Here is a 17,281-nt window from a genome sequence, read left to right as displayed (position 1 = left end):
AAATATTTTTTTCAGCATAATATCTGAAAACCGCAACGGAAACGCGTCCAACAACTCAAAACGGTGCCGAAATCTACAAAAAAGTAGGTTTTTTCTTATTTTCTCAAAAAATCCTCAAATTTTTTTTGTAACAATGAGCCACAATCTTCAACTGATTGCTAGCTTTCAGAAAACATACCGCTTTAACGGTTTGATACACTAAAAAATATCGAAAAGTCGATAATTGTAAAAATTTGCACTAAAAAAATGGAAATTTTTCCGTAATTAATTTTTTCTTCAAATTTTTTGAATGAAATGTGTTTCATTAGCTTTGTCTAAATTTTTCGATTCTAAAAACTCCTGTTTTCAACTTCTCAATAGGTCGGAAGTATTTTTTAAATTGAAAAGTAAAAATTTGCACTGAAAAATGGAATTTTTTTCAAAATCGATTTTTTCCACGAGTTTTCAACAATCTTTGGTGTTGATTTTCATAACTGTTAACTTTATCTTTCAGTTGGCTCCAATGTCAGCAAAAAGAAAATTTGGAGCTCAACAAGGAAGCCGATGTAATGCCGTGCCTGGATGCTCCTGCTCAATTCCGCGAAACAGTTCGCCTTACTGCAACAGAGCAAAAAATCAATGGAATTCTTGAGGTGTTACTTTTTTATAATTAAAAAAAATTAAATTTCCTAGAAATGCGACACGCATCTTTGCGAATTTTTACTAACCGCGAAATGTCCAAAAACGGCGTATCCGAAGCTCATCTAACCCAATTCCAACAAATTTGTCCTCTCGATTTCTTTCCTGTCCGATTCCATTCCTGAAAATTATGAAAGTATTATTTTCGAAATAAGAAAATAAAGATTGTTAATTTCCAAAAAAAAAACTTCTCCCAATTTCTTGTATTGTTGTTTGTATGTGGATACTGTACTTTGATATGCTATGATAGTGGTGAGTTCTTATATTAATCAACATGCAACAAAAAAGTAATGAATTTCAAACCGAAACTTATTCCCTCGGCATTTGGAGGCAACTTCCTGCCAAGTTTTGCTTGTTTCCAACTTCCTGCCATATTTTGCCAACTTCCTGCCAAATTTTGGCAACATCCTGCCAGCATGTAGCATGCATGGCTTTGGCAACAGTCTGCCAACAGTCTGCCAAACTTCGGCATCAGCTTGCCAACAGCCTGCCAAACTTTTTGGCAACATTTACGGTAAACATGACGCACTGGCGTAATTTCGGAGCATCGGTGCTTTACAGCCGAACTTCAAAATTGAATTTATTCAAACTTTGCGGTGGAACTATCGAATTTCGAATTTTTAAAAACTAACAGTGATAGAAAAATTAGTAGATTATCATAAAATGAAAGCAAAGTGGGAATAAGAACGCATACTACACGAAAAACGACGTAGGATAACTTCATGTCGTCGCGGCTTCTGAATTAATGTTGTTTATTCGAAATTGTTTATTCTTTGAGAACAGTTACATCAACTTGCTTACAATAGTCCTTTACATCACCATGTTCTAGAATTACATGTTGGGCATTTCAGAGCTACTTATCTGTGTTTACCTCCTTGAAACTATTTTCTTCAACATTTTTTTACAAGTTTCCATTGGATTTCATATTTGAACAACTCTATTCTACTTTATCTTGCGCGCGGGCATAGCTTAGAGGTTCAGGAATTGGGCTGACAGTCACAAGGAGATTATACGTTATTCGTGTACAAATAACGTATAATTGATGTATTTTCCGATAATTTGTTCGGAATTCGCGAATAAATCTGAAATATCGAGGAAATTATTCATGAATACCGAATTTAGTTTTTGAACTGCACTTCAAATAGGAATTTATTTTTTAAACAAATATAATACAATACAGTTAAGAAACATGAAAATAACAATTAAAATTGCTAATAATGTACAAAAAAGGAAGAAATCGATAAAATTATAGTCTTGCTCGGCCGCTGGTCATCAAACACCTCCCGAAAAACTCCTCGAAGTTGATTTCGATCGAAGTTGATTCCTGCAAGTAATTTTCCAATAATCCCTCAGAAATTTATTTTAACATTTTTTTCATTCAAAATTTTTAGATTTGGATTATGAAATGATATAATTCTACTTTTAAATTGAATCAAATATTTCTTCGTTCCGTTTTTCCTGATATTTTCTACATAAATTTTCCCAATAATAGGCACAAACGATTTGTTTCAATAATTAATTATTTAATTCTCGAAAGAAAGAAACTACGGTGCGCAAGTACTCAAACACAGCGACGTCAGAGCGCAGACAAAATTTTCTTCGAAATAAATGTATTTGTTTCTCTTTTTTGTTTTTTGTTCTTAAAGCTGTGGTTCAATTGTTTTTTCTCAATGAATTACGTATACTCCTTTAAATCGATATAAAATTTCATTAATTCAGGAAAAGGAAACGAATGGAGGTTTCGCGGTTAGTTTGGCTTCAAGAACTCGAGGTTCTCTCCGCCGTTCATTTTTATAGGTTTGAAGGATTCGGGAGAAGATGAAGAAACGATGTCGTCATGATTTGTAAGTTTTTTTTTGCTTAAAAAATTTTTAAATTAAAAGAAAAGCTCACTTGAAAAGTTTTTCCGCAGATTTCCTTCTGGAGCTCCAATCTCATGCGTTTCCGGGTCTCATCGCCTGTAACAAAAAATTTTTAATTTTAAACTTAAAAACTAATTCTTATATTAAGAATTCCATGCGGGATATCACTTTTTCATCTTCGAATTAAGTTTTCAAAGTCGGGGAACCAAGAAATCATGAAAAGCCAATTAAAAAGTGAAGAAATTGTTTTATTTTTCGACAAAATTGATAATTTTGAGCAAAAACGTAGTGAATTTTTCGTTTTATTCTAAACATTGATGGTATATTGTTTCTAAAATATCTTGTTTCTAAAACTTTAAATTTCTTATTTCCCTTTTTTTGAGTTTTCAAACATCAAAAATGATTTTAAAAAATATTACGCAAAATTGTTCGAAAAACTTCGGAAAACTGTTTTTCTAGCTGAATTTTAATGAGAAATATTTTTTTATTGCTTTTTTAAAAAAATCAAAGAAAGACGAAATGTCATGCAATTAAGGAATTCAAAAATCAAAAAATGCCCACCCCTGTGGTGGACGCCCCGAGGAAAAATGTTGAATTTTATAATTTTTTTCGGAAAGTTCTTTATCTTTTAGCTTAATCGCCAAAAACTTGACTCGGGAGTTCTTGGAAATTTCTATAGAGGAATTTGGAAAAAAAAGTGCTTTCAAGCTTTTCATGCAACTATATTTTCAGGAGTAGGCGATTCGGAATCTGTGGATCACCAAGGACAGCAGAAATTCTTCTACCAACTTGATGAACCGGTATGTTTTTTCCAGAAAAAATATTGAAACTTTGAGCTTAAATCTTACCAACAACAAAATTTTTGGCATAAATTATTTGAACTATGATCGAAATTTTTCGAAAAAAAAATAACTTTGAATATTTTTGAAGAACTATAAAATTGCATCGAATTAGTTCATATTTTATCTTATTATTATCAAAAAATATAAATCGCAACGGCCACGTGGCTTTTGTTTTTTAATTATTTTTTATTTACGCTCCTCCTGCAATTTTATTATCAAATAAAATTTAAAAATTGAACTAAAGGTAACACATGGGAGGAGCGTAAATGAAAAATATATATAAACAAAAAACCACGTGGCCATGCGATTTATAGTTTGTGATAATATATCGAAGTTGCAACCACCGGTGAATTGTGGAAGAACTTTTCCGAAAGCTCATGAGAGCTTGGTAAATATGAATTTTGAGCACTGCAGAAAAAACGGCTGACGGCCAGCTTAAAGGTTTTTGGAACATCACTAGCGCCTATGTCAAAATTTTAGGAACATAAGCATTTTTAATAGAGTATTCGAATTTTGGAACTCAAGTTTTCGTTTCTTTTTCTCGAACTTTTTCTTTAAAAAAACCCTAAAAATTAATCTTAACATTTTCAATTTGTTCAAATACTACTAAAAACCGAGATTTCTTCGTTTTTCCATAAAAATGATTATGTCATTCGAAAAATGTTGATTACAGGAGTACAACAACTTCACAAAACGATTGGATCGCTTCGATGACCGTCGACAGAAGAAAAATTTATTTTCTACATAATTTGTCTAAAAAAAAAAGGGAATTTTTCGAAAAAAAAACTATTCGATTTTTTTTTGGAAAAAAATTTGAAAAACTTTTTGTCTCGAAAACATGATTAGATATTTATCAAAAGATAAAAGTTGGTAGTTTCTTTGATCGATATGCTCACAACACAATTCCAGATGAAAAATTCAGGTACGGTAGGAATATTAAACTCGAAAAATGAGCTCACTTTGGGAGCGTATATCTCCGTGGAGAAAAATAGCATGCAATAGCGAACAACTAGACAATTGTTTGCCTTGAAGTAAAGAATACAATTTTAGTTAGACGTTTTTCACCAAAAAAATTGGGAGCCGAGATAAAAGTTGGTTCAAAGTGGCTCGTATGTTCATGATTTTTCTACGTTTATATCTCGGTCCCCAATTTTTTTGTGAAAAAAATCTTACTAAAAAGTTGTTCTTCACTTCAAGCCAAACAATTTGTAAGTTCTTCGCTAAAGCATAAAATTTTTCTCCGCGGAGATATAGGATTCCGAAATATGCTCCTTTTTGGAACATACTGTTTCTGTACCTCAATTTGTTATCTGAAATTGTGTCCTGGTTATCCAAAATGAAGAAACAAAAAATTTGGTGCATTTGTGCAAAATATGAACATTTTTCGATAAGTTTTCAAAAAAAATTTCTAAAAATTTCTAGAAAAAAATTTGGAGTTTTTTCAAAATTTGTTCTAACTACTCAAAACTTGGTCAGATGTATTAGAAAAATGTAAAGTTGATCGTTTTTCTTAGTTTGAATGTTCTGAACACAATTTCAGGCAAAACCCTGAGGTATAGTCGAAGCCCAAAGTTCAATGTACGCATTCACTTTGGATGCGTATATCTCTGTGAAAAATTTTTTTATCACAAAGCGATCAACTACAAAGTTGTTTATCTTAATCTAAAGTACATCTTTATAGTTGATCATTTTTTACAAAAAAAAATGGTGGTCGAGATAGGAACAGAAAAAGAAGTAGAGAATAAAAGCATGAAGCTGCCGCAATTAACACGACTTTATCTCGATCACCAATTTTTTTCATGAAAAACGTTTAACTACAAAATTGTACTTTAATTACTCATTAAGATAAGCAGTAAGTACTCATTAAGATAAGCAACTTTGTAGTTGAACACTTTGTCATAAAAATTTTTTCCGCGAAGATAAAAGCATCCAAAGTGAAAGCGTTTTTTGAACTTAGGAGTTCTACTATATCTCAGGTTTTCGTTTGAATTCGTGTTCAGAACATCGAGACTGAAAAAAACAATCAATTTCACATTTGTCTATAACGTGTGATCAAATTATGAAAAGTTTTCAAAAAAAAAAATTCGAAAAAATTTTAGAAAATTTTCATAATTTTTCAAAAAAATCCAAAAAATTATTTTTCTAAAGTTGTCAATTATTTATCAGATATTGTAGAAATATGCTCACTTGTTCGTTTCCATAAGTTTTCTTACCAAATGTGGTGAACAGATAGGAGCACCTAATTGAGTCAAATATCACTGATTTTGACTGATGATATCTCGGTACTCCGCTTTCACTTTGGATGCTTTTATCTTCGCGGAAAAATTTTTTATGACAAAGTGTTCAACTACAAAGTTGCTTATCTTAATCTAAAGTACAATTTTGTAGTTGATTGTTTTTCCTCAAAAAAATTTGTGGTCGAGATCAGGGGTGTGCGGCAAATTTGCCGATTTGCCGAAAATTGCCGACTTGCCGAGCTCGGCAAATTTGCCGATTTGCCGAATTCGGCAAATTTTAAAAAACCAGCAATTGCCGATTTGCCGAGCTCAGCAATTTTCAAAAAAGTAGATTTGCCGAATTTGCCGAGCTCGGCAAATTTCGAAATTTGCCGCACACGTCAAAAATTTGACAGTACAATTTTGACTAAAACTATTGATTTTTTAGCCAAAAATTTAGTAAAATGTCACAAAATTGAGCTATTTTGATGCTTAAACAGACATACTACGCGGAACTTATTCAGAAACCAGATGTGTGTTAAGAATTCAGTAGTTTTGGTGCTCCAAAAAACAAAAAAATATCAAATTTTTCCGAGTTTGTTAAGCACGGCAAATTTGCCGAATTTGCCGAATTTGCCGAGCTCGGCAAATTTTTAAAAACCAGCAATTGCCGATTTGCCGAGCTCGGCAATTTTTTCCATTTGCCGCACACCCCTGGTCGAGATATGAAGATAAAAAGAAGTAGAAAATACAAGCATGAAGGTGTCGAACTTTACACAACTTTATCTCAACCAACAAATTTTTTGATAAAAAACGATCAACTACAAAGTTGTACTTTAGATTAAGATAAACAACTTTGTAGTTGATCACATAGCCATAAAAATTTTTTTCGAGGAGATATAAGCATCCAAAGTGAATGCGTTTTTTGAATATATGAGTTCTGCTAAACCTCAGGTTTTTGTCTGAAATCGTGTTGAGAACATCTAAACTTTAAAAAAAATCAACCAATTTTACATTTTTTATAACATCTAATCAAATTTTGAAAAGTTAAAAAAATTTCGAAAAAATTTTAAAACTTGTAATTTGGATTTTTTTATTCTAACTTTTTTTCAAGATATTTAATTGCAAACTTTTTGTTTTTTTGCTCAATAAATTTTTTGAAAACGATGTGCATTCTATGAATTTTCTCTGAACATACCTGGACCTGAGTTCTCCATGTTGGCGGGGAAATCCAGGAAGATGTTGCGTTGGAAGGACTCCAGTAGAACATCGTTGAAAAACTTTGTCACCATATGCTCCTTGCGATCTCATTATTGAACCTACAACGCAGAAAACCTTGGAAACAGTGATTATTATTAAAAACGATTTACCTGTTTTGAGCCGTTGTGGAATCGAAGAATCTGGATCGTGTCCGAGACGCCCTACGGTACCGTACTTTGGAAAAATGGGAAAATAATCTTAATTCTTATACTAGCTTAAAGTATATTATAATAGAAATTTAACTTCTCTTATTCGGAATTTTAGTCTATTTTTTGTAGTGAAGTGCAAGAAATTCTGAATTTCAATCAGAATATTTGAATTTAGTCGAGTAATTATTGAACATATCTTCAAAATGGTATTTTTATTTCCATTAAAAAGTTGTTTTGCATGTTCTATGAAGTTCTATTGAGAATACGAAATACCTATAAATTGACTTTCTTTTCTTTCAAAAAAAGTAACAATAACCTAAATTTCAAAAATTAGTGAGAATGTCACTACTACATTGAAGCTTACATTGAAACTTAAGATATAATATATGTATATTCTTGAACTGTATAATTTAGAAACTATTTTTCTAATTTTCTTAACTAATTTAGCAGGAATCCTCGGAAAATGTGTTCCTTTGTCTTGGAAACCATTGAAACGGGAAAATTTGCCGAAAAAACATTAATTATGTCGACTATTTCTGCATAAATTTGCGAAGGAATACATTATTGACAATATTATCGAATAAAAATAGAAAAAAATTACTTGGAAAACGGAAAAATCATTTAAAAAGGGACAAAAAATAGACAAAAAATAATTTATTGATTTGAATTTATCTCTTTGGTTATTCCCGATTAATTCGAGAAAAACTCGCGTATCGCGAAAATGGTCGCATTTTTTCGTTATACGCGTATTTTCAACGAATTTTTTTTGTGACTCAAATATTCGTTTCGCGATACATGATTTATACGCGAATTGAACGCGTATACGAATAATACGCAAACCGCAAATCAACTGTGATATAGCTGGTAGGGCAGAAAAAGAGAAACATGACAGTGCAAGTTGATATCCAGCCGATTGGACTAATTCAAAAAGTAACGTTTTTTTTCTAATTTTACCTTGTTCTGGTTGAATCGTATGTATGCTAAATTCATTTTATTGATCCCCTTAATACAAAAATAACCATAATCAGTTGAAAAAAAACGAAAAAAGAATTTTTACTGACAACACCTGGGCAACTTCCTGCCAACTTCGTGGCAACTTCCTGCCAACAATTTGGCAACTTATTTTAGTGGCACTAAATAAGTTGCCAGGTTGTTGGCAGGAAGTTGCCAAAGTCTTGCAGGAAGTTGCCTCTGAATGCCGAGCCATTTAAATCCATGTTCAAATCAATTCCATGCAAATGGTACTGCAAGATCATTGTGTAGATTTGAATTTACACAGTATATATAAGTTTTGTTACCGTATTTCCTCTATTAGTCTTGCATGCAAGACTAAATTTCAATTTGTCAAGACTAATTTTCGATTGGCTCGTGGGGGTGCAAGAGTAATAGAGGAAATACGGTATCAATAAAAAATGTTGAATGTACTTTATTTTATCAACAAAAAAAATCACGCGTGTTTTGACCTCTGTGTAAATTTTGCTGTGATTAAAAAATAAATGTTTCAATTCTCATCATTTTCGTATTTTTCAAAATTGTACAATTTGTTTTACACGCGGTACATTGCATTGAGTATACATGGTGAGTGTGATCCCTGTTTCCAGGTAATATCAGAACTTTTTCAGAGCGAATATTTCATAATCGGCGTTTTTCTTATTTTCCGTACTGCTTTCATTTTCATAATTACGGGATTTATTCTTGGATGTAAGCTTTTTGTTTTTATTACCGATAGTGTTTCAAACAAATAATTTCAGACTGTTTGCATGTGAAAGATCCGCCATCAGACAAACGATTAAGTCCAGAATCTTCGAAGCGTAATTCTAATGATCAGAAAGCTAGATCAGTTCGTGATCCTTCAGTAAAACAAATCTCGGCTCAGGGAAACTCACCTCCACTTCCTAAAACACCTCCAGTAGAGTTATTGAAACCTCCGCCATTTGAACTTCAAAAAGAATTTAAAAACAGTCATCGATCAGTTCGTGAGAAAAGTGGAAATAAAACCCATGCGAAAGAGAGTTCTCGACACCGTTACCGTCAGTTTCCACATTTGGACAACAGTCATCAGACAGAATTCAAGAAGTCTCACAGATCAATCCGTGAAAAATCAAACAGAAAATCAACTGATTCATCGACTGAGCTAGGATCTCCGACAAATTCTCAATACTCAACTACTACACGGAAAAGTTCGAAGAAATCTACAAGAAGTGATAGGAAAATGGAAAAGACTCAGAGGAACGAGAAGTCAGAACATACAGAAGAACAGACAGACAAGACTGAAAAAACTGTAAAGTCGACAGCTTCAAGAAAAGGATAAAGAAATAATGCAATTAAGAATTTGAGAAATGAATGAAGATTTGAAAATTCTTACAAAATTTAATTTGTTGAATTTTAGTTTCATCGTGAACTCCAGAACTGTTTAAACTAATATTTTATTTCCTCCTCCTTCTCAATCCAACATTAATAATTTATTTCGAAAAATGCCAATTTATCATTCTCATTATGCTCCTTACCGTCGTCCTGTGGTCGTTGCGAGACCTTATTACTATCATCGTCCAGTTGTCGTTGCAAGACCGTATTATCGTCCCTATTATCATTATGGTTGGGTGAGTTTACTTTATATAGCTTTTAATAATTACCTAAGACTGTAATTTTTAGTATCATCCCAGCTACAGCATTGGAGGAAATTTTCCCATGGTTAGTTTTTGGGCTGTCACTGGTGAAGATTTGACTTGAATTGTTTCAAAAAATTATATTTCCAGTATGGTGTCTACATAATCATTGGTGCCTTCATCTTCATCGGGGTCGTTGTTGCAATTGGTTTCTGCATAAGAGCTTGTCGTTACAATAGATACAACGAAAATGCCTACAACTACAACAATGACATGTATCAAGGTGCTTATCCAGCTCAATATGCTGGATATCAAGGAGCTCCACCACCATATGATTATCAACAACAGGCTCCAGTTTATGGTTACCAGCAGGCACCTCCTCCAGCCTACGACAATCAACAAATGCCGCCACCAGCTGCCAACAATGAGCAACCAGATCCGGCGAAAAACGTTGAACCAATTGCTCCACAGGAACATAGTGCACCCAAAAAGGCCGCAGCTCCAAAGTCAACTGCAAAATAATTTTGTTTTCAGTACAGAAGAATTGATAGCGACAGATCGTTAAACTTTATAGTCCTGTTTTGCAAGTAAACCGGTTATAAATTGTCTAATATTTGAATCAAAATAAAAGTGAAAGAATTTGGAATTTTATTTAATATTATAGACGAGCAGGTTGATCGCACATCCAGTAATGAAGTGGGATTGATACTCCTGCTGCGAAGTTTACTCCGATACTGTCACCCATTGAAGCAGCGGAAAGACAGTATTCTCGAACATCGGGTTCAACCTAAAATTTACAATTTGCATTCTAGGTTTTATAGGTTTTTGTGATAGCTGATGTCTATTTTTCGTGATTCAATTAATCTCACCTTATTATGAATTTTATGGAATGTGTTGACATACGAAGAACCTCCAAACAATCCTTCGAAAATGATCAACGCGAAGATTATGGCAATTTGAGGTACAAACCAATATAATGCATCGAAGAAAAAGAATAACATATTTGTTAACTGAAATAAATCGTTTAAAAACTTAAAAATTCAATTTTTCAGATTCTTACCTGAAGAAAGGGTAACAGATAAAGCATCCACATTGGGAGCTCAACTAGTCTAATTGAAGATCTCGATACAAAAACTCCGAACTGGTATAAAACTTGATACCATCGATATTGACTATGAAGTGATAGATTGAAACCATGAGCACAATCGAAAACAATTTGTTGAGTCATTCCTTGATTAATCATATATTCTCCTACGTAAACGATTGCCAGAGGAATCATTAGATGAAGCATAGGCTGGAAATAAAAGTGCATTTTTAAGATGAACTTTTGCAAAAAGGCATACAAGGATTAGTTTTAATCTATCCGAAGGACCGAGTTCTCTCTGTGGGACTCTGTGTTCGCTGACAATAAAATCATCATATCCTTTCGGAACAATCCATGATTTTGGATCAAGAGTAGGAGAATACACGGACTCTGGTTTTTTCAGTAGTATGAAGTATCTGAAAACTGCTAATGATATTAAATTTTAAGTTCTCCAAAAACTACTTACGCAAAAGCGAAAAGTACCGGGATGAAAAGTTGAATCAAAAGTGCAACTTTTGGTGTCAAGTTAGCCATATGTGGTTCTGTTAAGAATGCGTAGGAGAATGATCCCAGCAGTCCAGCCATTCCAGTTCCAGATGACCATCCAGCAATTGCGATTATAAAAATTAAGTTGTGAAATAGTTTTAACTAGATTTTTGATTTGGACAACTTGCTTGGCCAATTCTTTTGAAAATGTTAAACCAGGAGCTATTTAGATAAAAACCTAAAAGGTCTCTGATAAGATAAGAGAAAATATTGTTCTCAGGCAATAGGCAATGCAAACGTTTTCAAATTTTTAAAAAGTCTTTTAAAGTGTACCAGAACTTTTTGTTAGAATCCTCTCGGCATTTCGTGCCTACTTTCTCCCACCTTTTTGCCGGAAGGCGAAAAATGGCGATAACTAGACGGCAAAAAGGTGGTAGAAAGGTGGCAAAAAGGTGAGAAGAAGGTGGAAAAAAGGTGTACAGAAGGTGCGAAGCCCAAAAAACAGTGGATCCGCCGTTTTTTGACCTTCCCACCTTCTGTACACCTTTTTGCCACCTTCTTCTCACCTTTTTGCCATTTTTCTACCACCTTTTTGCCGCCTAGTTATCGCCATTTTTCGCCTTCCGGCAAAAAGGTGGGAGAAAGAAGACACGAAATGCCGAGCTAGATATCAATTCCTGTTTCAAAATTTTTAAGCTCTTATATTTTCACCAAACATCTTTCGATCAACAGTTTTCATACTCCTTTTTCCATCAATTTCCCCCAGTTTTACCTTTGATAATGTGCAGACAATCCCAAGAATGTGATCTCTCCCAATCCTCCACCCAAACTAACAAAAACCACGCCTGCTAACGACATTGGAATGGAAACGGAAAACGCGACGACGAAGTATGAGGTGGCCTGCAGTAGGCAAACAATTGCCACTCGGAACCTGTCATGGAAAATTGGAAATTATATGAAATATGAATAATTTGTAGCAAACCCAAAAGGAAATCTGTCCATGAAAAATGGGAAAGTCAGTTTGACAATGAGACTTGGTAGATTGTCCGAGAGTAGTACTTCTGCCACTGGTGGCTTGCATTCTCGTTTTGTTATTGCCGGCTGGAATAAATTGGTAGACATATGGTTTCTTGCATTAAAGTATATGTCTGGTAATGAGCAAAACATGGTAATCAGGGTAATTCTTTTTTTTGATTGATTTATTTTCATCATTAAGAGCCATTCTTGTCATTTATTTTTTTTCTACATTATAATTAATCACTTCCTTTTCTTTTTATAACTGAATTGAAAACATATTTTCAGAGTAATATATTCTCATTTTTATTTCAAATATCAAACATCTCAATGACTAACTTATTTTTGTCTACCAACATGTTGATGTTTTGAATATCTATTTCAATAACTGGTTTGTTGCCACAAGAACACTCATTGTTTATTGAGACCAAAAAGTGACGTTATCAAATGCCAAGAAGTTTGCAGAAAACCTCAAGCTATTGTCAAGATCTTTGAGTCTATCATTATCTCAGAAATGCATCATTCTCTCAGAAAGTCGTCACTAACCAGACATAAATCCGTTGCGTTTGACTTTACTTTACCGTGTTGCTCACTCAGAATATCTTCAGCAGCGCTGAGCATAATGACATACCCGTAATTGTTACATAAGCCAATCAGACTGAAAAAAAAATATGACGTTGGTAAAATGAGCAAGCAGGTGTTCCCCTTATTCTCAAATAAAATTGAGATTACCATTGGAAAGGATGTAGAAAATAGTTTCAGGTTTTTTTTTCAGAATATTGAGATTTTTTAAAAATTTGTTTTGGCGGGTTGTCAAATTTTTTTGGTAAAAATGGAACTTTGTAAGAAAGTTAGATCACAAGTAGGACTTTTTATTAACTGGTGCTATGCCACTTTTAAATGTTTGAAGTTTTGATGTACACTTTCTTTTGTAGGATTATGGTCTGCATAATTAGCATTGCAGAAACAACATTTTTGGAATAGCGAAAACAAAAAAAAACTGAAATACTTACAAAAATGCGACGGCTATCCGTACCGTCGGCCAGTTCACCCGGTCCATCATTTTCCGGAGGCGCTTACTGGAAGTTAAATATGAATTTCTTTATGGCCAACTGATAGAGAGAAAGTGACCAACAAACTGCCGTGTCTCTCTTCAATTTCTGTATGGCAAAAGAGAACAAAAACGTATCAGCACGTGGGCACACCACATTTTTATAGGTTGTTGCGACACATAAAACTTGGAAAACCGAAAAATCGACAAGAAATATTAAGTGTGAAATGGAAAATTGAGGTGGGAGAGTGAAACTGAAGAATGTAGTTGGCGTTAATGGCATATTAATGTTACACGAAAACCGTAAAATGAACATATCAAGCATGATTCTTTGATGGAGTTGGTGATGGCAACGTAGACAAATTCCAAAACGCATTGAGCTGATTGAAATGATCATCTGTTGACATTCGGTTCATTCTTCGGCCATCAATTGTGTACAATGTTTTCGTATTTTCTTCCTTTATTCTTTTACTCCTGAACCAGTTTTTAGTTGCAAGAACTTGCTTGATCTGAAATTTACAGAATATTTCCGATGTTTTCAAAATCTATAATTTCGAATTCCAACGAGGATAACAAAGATAATGTTATGAAAACATATACCTATTTCATTTGCTTTGATCATTGTAACAATAAAAAAAGCAAAATTACATACCTGGCTCTTAATTTTTCGATGATAAAGCATAATTGTCCATGGGTAGACGAGGCAGTAGAGATTTATGAACTAAAATTATTCACAATGAGTAAAGCATTTTTGAAAAAGAGATTTACCAAATTCATCATGTAAAAAAAGCCAGAGTCCATGTCTCCGCCGAAAAATCCCGCTAGCTTCAGGTAGACGTAGGCAATGATAAAGACTCGTGCAGTAAAACTTGCTGCAGCACAACGGCAGTACGCATATGACTGGAATAGTTCATATCGGACATGCAGTGGTGCTGATCTTTGGTTTTGATATATTTCTTTTGCTGTGTAAAACAAGGAAAATACGATCTGAAAAAAATTGATGATTTACAAAGTTTATTATTAAACTATAATTTCTTACACATCCGTTTAAAATCTCCATCATTGTCAGACTACCAAATCCGATGGCAAACAAAGTACTGTCGTATGAAATTCTAACTAAATAAATATAGAGAAACGCTGAAAGCATTCCAATAATACATCCAACAATGAACACTGCGGAGAAGAATTTGGATTTTCGGAATTTTGGATTTAAAGTGCTAATTACTCGTTCTGAAAAAAAACCTTTTAAATATTTTTCCGAAATTAAGATATTTACCAATTGTACCCAGAAGCTCGCATGCAACGAAAAAATATTCTCCAAACGAATGAACAAACAATAGCTGTTTACGAAAGTCTGTAAAACAATTTAAGATGCTTATTACTTCAAAAGAATAATACTTACGAATACTGCTGATTTCACAATCTTCGATAAATTTTCCATGTGCCAATGTGATCAAGAATGCTCCGGTTGATGTCAGAAGCATGATCAGCATCATTGTAGAAATCATTCCAAATGCCATTCTGAAACAAAGTTTTATAAATATTTTTCGTGTCGTTGTTTTTTATTACCTCAAATAAATACCAAATTTATGGGGAATAACTACTAGTGAAACAAAGATGAAATGCGAAAAGCATCCAGCAATAACTACAATAAACTGTAAGATCACAATTGGCAGCCACCATAAATTATTCGGGTATGGAACACACACATAATCTTCGTATGTTCCCATAGTACCTGCAAAAAAACGGAAGTTAACTATTGAAAAAATAAATGAGAGAAGAAAGCCGATACATTAGAAGCTCAAATTATTTAATGAATGACATTAATCAAGAGATATGATCTGATTAAGTAGAGATATGAAAAGTGAACTCATTAATACATTACAGAACAAACTCAAGATTCAATAGCAAAATAGGATATGATAAACAATTTTTCATCCTCTTGGGAGCAAAGTGGGAAGTGAAGAGTGCTGCTCACGTACTCAGCTTATTTTAAATGTCAAAAAGAAAGCGATCACATGAAGAGATCACGTCTGTAATTATAGCTTACTATTAGTCGGAGAAGAAAGAAAATACAAAAATATTTAAAAAGTGTGGTTGCGTTTAGAAAATTACGTAAGGTTGAAAAACTACCAAAGAAACTTTCAAGCCAATTATAAAAAACAATGACTTTTGATAAGGTTCACACCGAATAATGAATACGAATTTTAAAGACAACATCTAAGGAAGGGAGTTTACCTCCACAGTCATTGAAACTAGTCGTCCTTAATCTTAAAGCCTATTTTACGACTAGGTTGTCACAAATATTCGAACAGCAAAACTTATCATAAATTTTGATCTGAATTGTTTCAGAGCACTTTTTCACTATGTTTGAGATTGTAGAATTATTTAAAAATACTTTCGATATGCAGAGTTTTGTTAGTTTTGGAGATGTTCACTGTTTTGGCAAAAATATGAAATTGAGCTCAATTAAGGGCACAGTAAATTATGTCACAAGTACTGTTTAACATTCAAATAAAAACAACAAATAATTGCCGAATTAGATCAACTTCAAGGCCAGGTGGGGCTGCATACGTGTTGGAAAAAGACCAAACTTTTTTACCCTGTCTGCGATATAAATAAGCAAAAATTTGATTTATTACTCACAACAAGTTAAAGTTTCTCAATTACCAAACTTCCTACTAGAAGGGATAGAAAATTGAAATATTAGATTTTGTGATGGTTTTCTTGCATATAGAAATTCGAAGTATTATGACAAAAAAGCTGTCTGAAAAAACAAAGAGCGCTGTTAATGATGTCTGAAGATAATAACTATGGGAAACCGAAATTACAGCGGTCACGTTGAAAAAAAAGAGAAAATTAGAGCACTCAAGCTAAATGCACTATTTCAGTTCCCATGACATTCTTGAGAAATCGTTAGAATAAAATAATTGCTTACCACAATATCAATTGCAGCTCAAAACACAGAGATTAGAGTATTTATTTTTAATTCCAATTTTCATTGAAATTGAGTTAGTCAAAGTTGAGATGAAATGGTAATTATTTATATTCGAAAATAAAAGTGATTTACACCTTAAATAAACTGAACAAATGTATATGTTAAATGTTAAATGTAACTGAAACAACAATACAAGTGGTGTTTCTTGAAAATTTCATCAGACAAAAGCCGTCAAAATTCTGAAGATTACACTTTCAACGATCTTGTATAAATATGACTTTTGGTGCATAAAATATATTATTATAATGATTCACAATTAGAAGTTAGAAACAAAAGTGCAGAAATCTAGACAGTAATCGTTGCAATGAACACAATTTAAATCTAGCCTAAAATATATATTTATATATATATATATATATAAAGCAAATTTTTGTAATTTTTTTTTCGCATAATTTTCGCAATATAAAAAGGTTTAAATTCTATTTGGAAATTTTAATGAATGGTTATGAATTTTTAGTTAAAAAGTAAAATCATTTGGGCAATTCACAAACATATCAAAAACTCCCGGGGTTGAAAGTAATTTTCTAAAATTAGACCCAGCGAGAAATAATCATCCTCTGACGTAATCTTTCTTGTTGGAAATGGATTCACTTTGTTCATTAACTTTTGGTTTGTAGAAAACTAGATTTACCAAAACAGCTCAAAATAAAATTGAAATTCTTCCAATGCGTAAGCTGACGTATTTTCATTAGGAATAATACCAGGCTAATATTTGAAATGTAGAAGATATTTATCAGCAAAAAAACTTTATGGTCTAGAGTCGTCAAGATTTGTTTTTTTTTTTGAAAAACGATCGTATGCAACACAATTTAAAACAAAAAAACAACAAACTTTAACTTTAAAAATTAAAAATTTAATCGGGCAACTTTATATAGAGCCAGACATCTGTTAAGCCAGTAGTACCCTTTATAATCAAATTCATGTGATTTTCTGTTGTCTGGATATTTTAACAATATTTGAACGTTCCTCACACAAAAACAAGGCATATTAAAAAGCAATAAAATATTTATAACAGAAAATTTTTGATCAACCTAT

The 17,281-nt window shown here is 32.8% G+C and overlaps 5 protein-coding genes and 1 non-coding gene across 8 annotated transcripts; 4 read left to right on the top strand and 2 right to left on the bottom strand.

The window, feature by feature from the left end:
* The first annotated feature begins 9 nt into the window (after positions 1-9).
* ZC190.10 lies at positions 10-4,130 on the top strand. 3 transcript variants are annotated; one of them, NR_153339.1, is made up of 5 exons: positions 16-83; positions 494-632; positions 2,398-2,522; positions 3,273-3,340; positions 4,056-4,130. NR_153339.1 is itself a non-coding variant. In NM_001269175.4 (3 exons), the coding sequence occupies exons 2-3, from the start codon at positions 549-551 to the stop codon at positions 745-747; spliced, it is 159 nt and encodes a 52-aa protein (NP_001256104.2). In that variant the 5' UTR covers positions 10-83; positions 494-548; the 3' UTR covers positions 748-852. The 3 variants fall into 3 exon arrangements, 2 of the variants coding, with proteins under 2 accessions (NP_001256104.2, NP_001256103.2); NM_001269175.4 differs by lacking the exons at positions 2,398-2,522; positions 3,273-3,340; positions 4,056-4,130 and adding an exon at positions 673-852 and having other exon boundaries at positions 10-83; NM_001269174.3 differs by lacking the exons at positions 2,398-2,522; positions 3,273-3,340; positions 4,056-4,130 and adding an exon at positions 1,931-2,190.
* Positions 4,131-8,520: 4,390 nt separating this feature from the next.
* ZC190.8 (uncharacterized protein) lies at positions 8,521-9,376 on the top strand. The gene is made up of 3 exons (NM_001359785.3): positions 8,521-8,585; positions 8,630-8,708; positions 8,759-9,376. The coding sequence occupies exons 1-3, from the start codon at positions 8,583-8,585 to the stop codon at positions 9,316-9,318; spliced, it is 642 nt and encodes a 213-aa protein (NP_001346710.1). The 5' UTR covers positions 8,521-8,582; the 3' UTR covers positions 9,319-9,376.
* Positions 9,377-9,463: 87 nt separating this feature from the next.
* On the top strand, positions 9,464-10,259 carry ZC190.7 (uncharacterized protein). Its single transcript, NM_072837.7, has 3 exons — positions 9,464-9,607; positions 9,660-9,698; positions 9,764-10,259. Exons 1-3 carry the CDS (start codon positions 9,482-9,484, stop codon positions 10,133-10,135), a joined length of 537 nt encoding a protein of 178 aa, NP_505238.2. The 5' UTR covers positions 9,464-9,481; the 3' UTR covers positions 10,136-10,259.
* cln-3.3 (Battenin) lies at positions 10,168-13,276 on the bottom strand. The gene is made up of 9 exons (NM_072836.10): positions 13,211-13,276; positions 12,744-12,855; positions 12,166-12,284; positions 11,956-12,114; positions 11,164-11,316; positions 10,957-11,113; positions 10,674-10,907; positions 10,483-10,623; positions 10,168-10,400 (listed from the first exon to the last, which is right to left on the bottom strand). The coding sequence occupies exons 1-9, from the start codon at positions 13,258-13,260 to the stop codon at positions 10,272-10,274; spliced, it is 1,254 nt and encodes a 417-aa protein (NP_505237.1). The 5' UTR covers positions 13,261-13,276; the 3' UTR covers positions 10,168-10,271.
* A 100-nt stretch (positions 13,277-13,376) lies between these two features.
* Positions 13,377-13,425, top strand: ZC190.13. The gene has a single exon (NR_069105.1). It is a non-coding gene; the product is annotated as an Unclassified non-coding RNA ZC190.13 (non-coding RNA).
* Positions 13,426-13,565: 140 nt separating this feature from the next.
* Positions 13,566-14,978, bottom strand: ZC190.2 (Serpentine Receptor, class T; the record flags this gene model as incomplete). The annotated part of the gene is made up of 7 exons (NM_072835.3): positions 13,566-13,757; positions 13,901-13,969; positions 14,017-14,235; positions 14,288-14,478; positions 14,525-14,602; positions 14,651-14,769; positions 14,818-14,978. 7 exons carry the CDS (start codon positions 14,976-14,978, stop codon positions 13,566-13,568), a joined length of 1,029 nt encoding a protein of 342 aa, NP_505236.1.
* Between the last annotated feature and the right edge of the window lie 2,303 nt (positions 14,979-17,281).

The sequence above is a fragment of the Caenorhabditis elegans genome, chromosome V, assembly GCF_000002985.6.
Source record: "Caenorhabditis elegans chromosome V".
NCBI lineage: Eukaryota > Metazoa > Nematoda > Chromadorea > Rhabditida > Rhabditidae > Caenorhabditis > Caenorhabditis elegans.
Note: the sequence above shows the minus strand (reverse complement) of the source record. Positions and strands in the feature narration are given on the sequence as shown.

What these genes read in the sequence shown, in the direction of transcription:
- ZC190.10 (NM_001269175.4), top strand. Translation starts at nt 549, where the DNA reads ATGCCGTGCCTGGATGCTCCTGCTCAATTCCGCGAAACAGTTCGCCTT. An exon ending in AAATCAATGGAATTCTTGAG is followed by an intron (nt 633 to 672) that starts GTGTTACTTTTT and finishes TAAATTTCCTAG; the next exon opens with AAATGCGACACGCATCTTTG.
- ZC190.8 (NM_001359785.3), top strand. An exon ending in TACGGGATTTATTCTTGGAT is followed by an intron (nt 8,709 to 8,758) that starts GTAAGCTTTTTG and finishes AAATAATTTCAG; the next exon opens with ACTGTTTGCATGTGAAAGAT.
- ZC190.7 (NM_072837.7), top strand. Translation starts at nt 9,482, where the DNA reads ATGCCAATTTATCATTCTCATTATGCTCCTTACCGTCGTCCTGTGGTC. An exon ending in CCTATTATCATTATGGTTGG is followed by an intron (nt 9,608 to 9,659) that starts GTGAGTTTACTT and finishes TGTAATTTTTAG; the next exon opens with TATCATCCCAGCTACAGCAT. An exon ending in TTGGAGGAAATTTTCCCATG is followed by an intron (nt 9,699 to 9,763) that starts GTTAGTTTTTGG and finishes TTATATTTCCAG; the next exon opens with TATGGTGTCTACATAATCAT.
- cln-3.3 (NM_072836.10), bottom strand. Translation starts at nt 13,260, where the DNA reads ATGATGGACCGGGTGAACTGGCCGACGGTACGGATAGCCGTCGCATTT. An exon ending in ACGCAACGGATTTATGTCTG is followed by an intron (nt 12,285 to 12,743) that starts GTTAGTGACGAC and finishes AATTTATTCCAG; the next exon opens with CCGGCAATAACAAAACGAGA. An exon ending in CCGGTACTTTTCGCTTTTGC is followed by an intron (nt 11,114 to 11,163) that starts GTAAGTAGTTTT and finishes AGCAGTTTTCAG; the next exon opens with ATACTTCATACTACTGAAAA.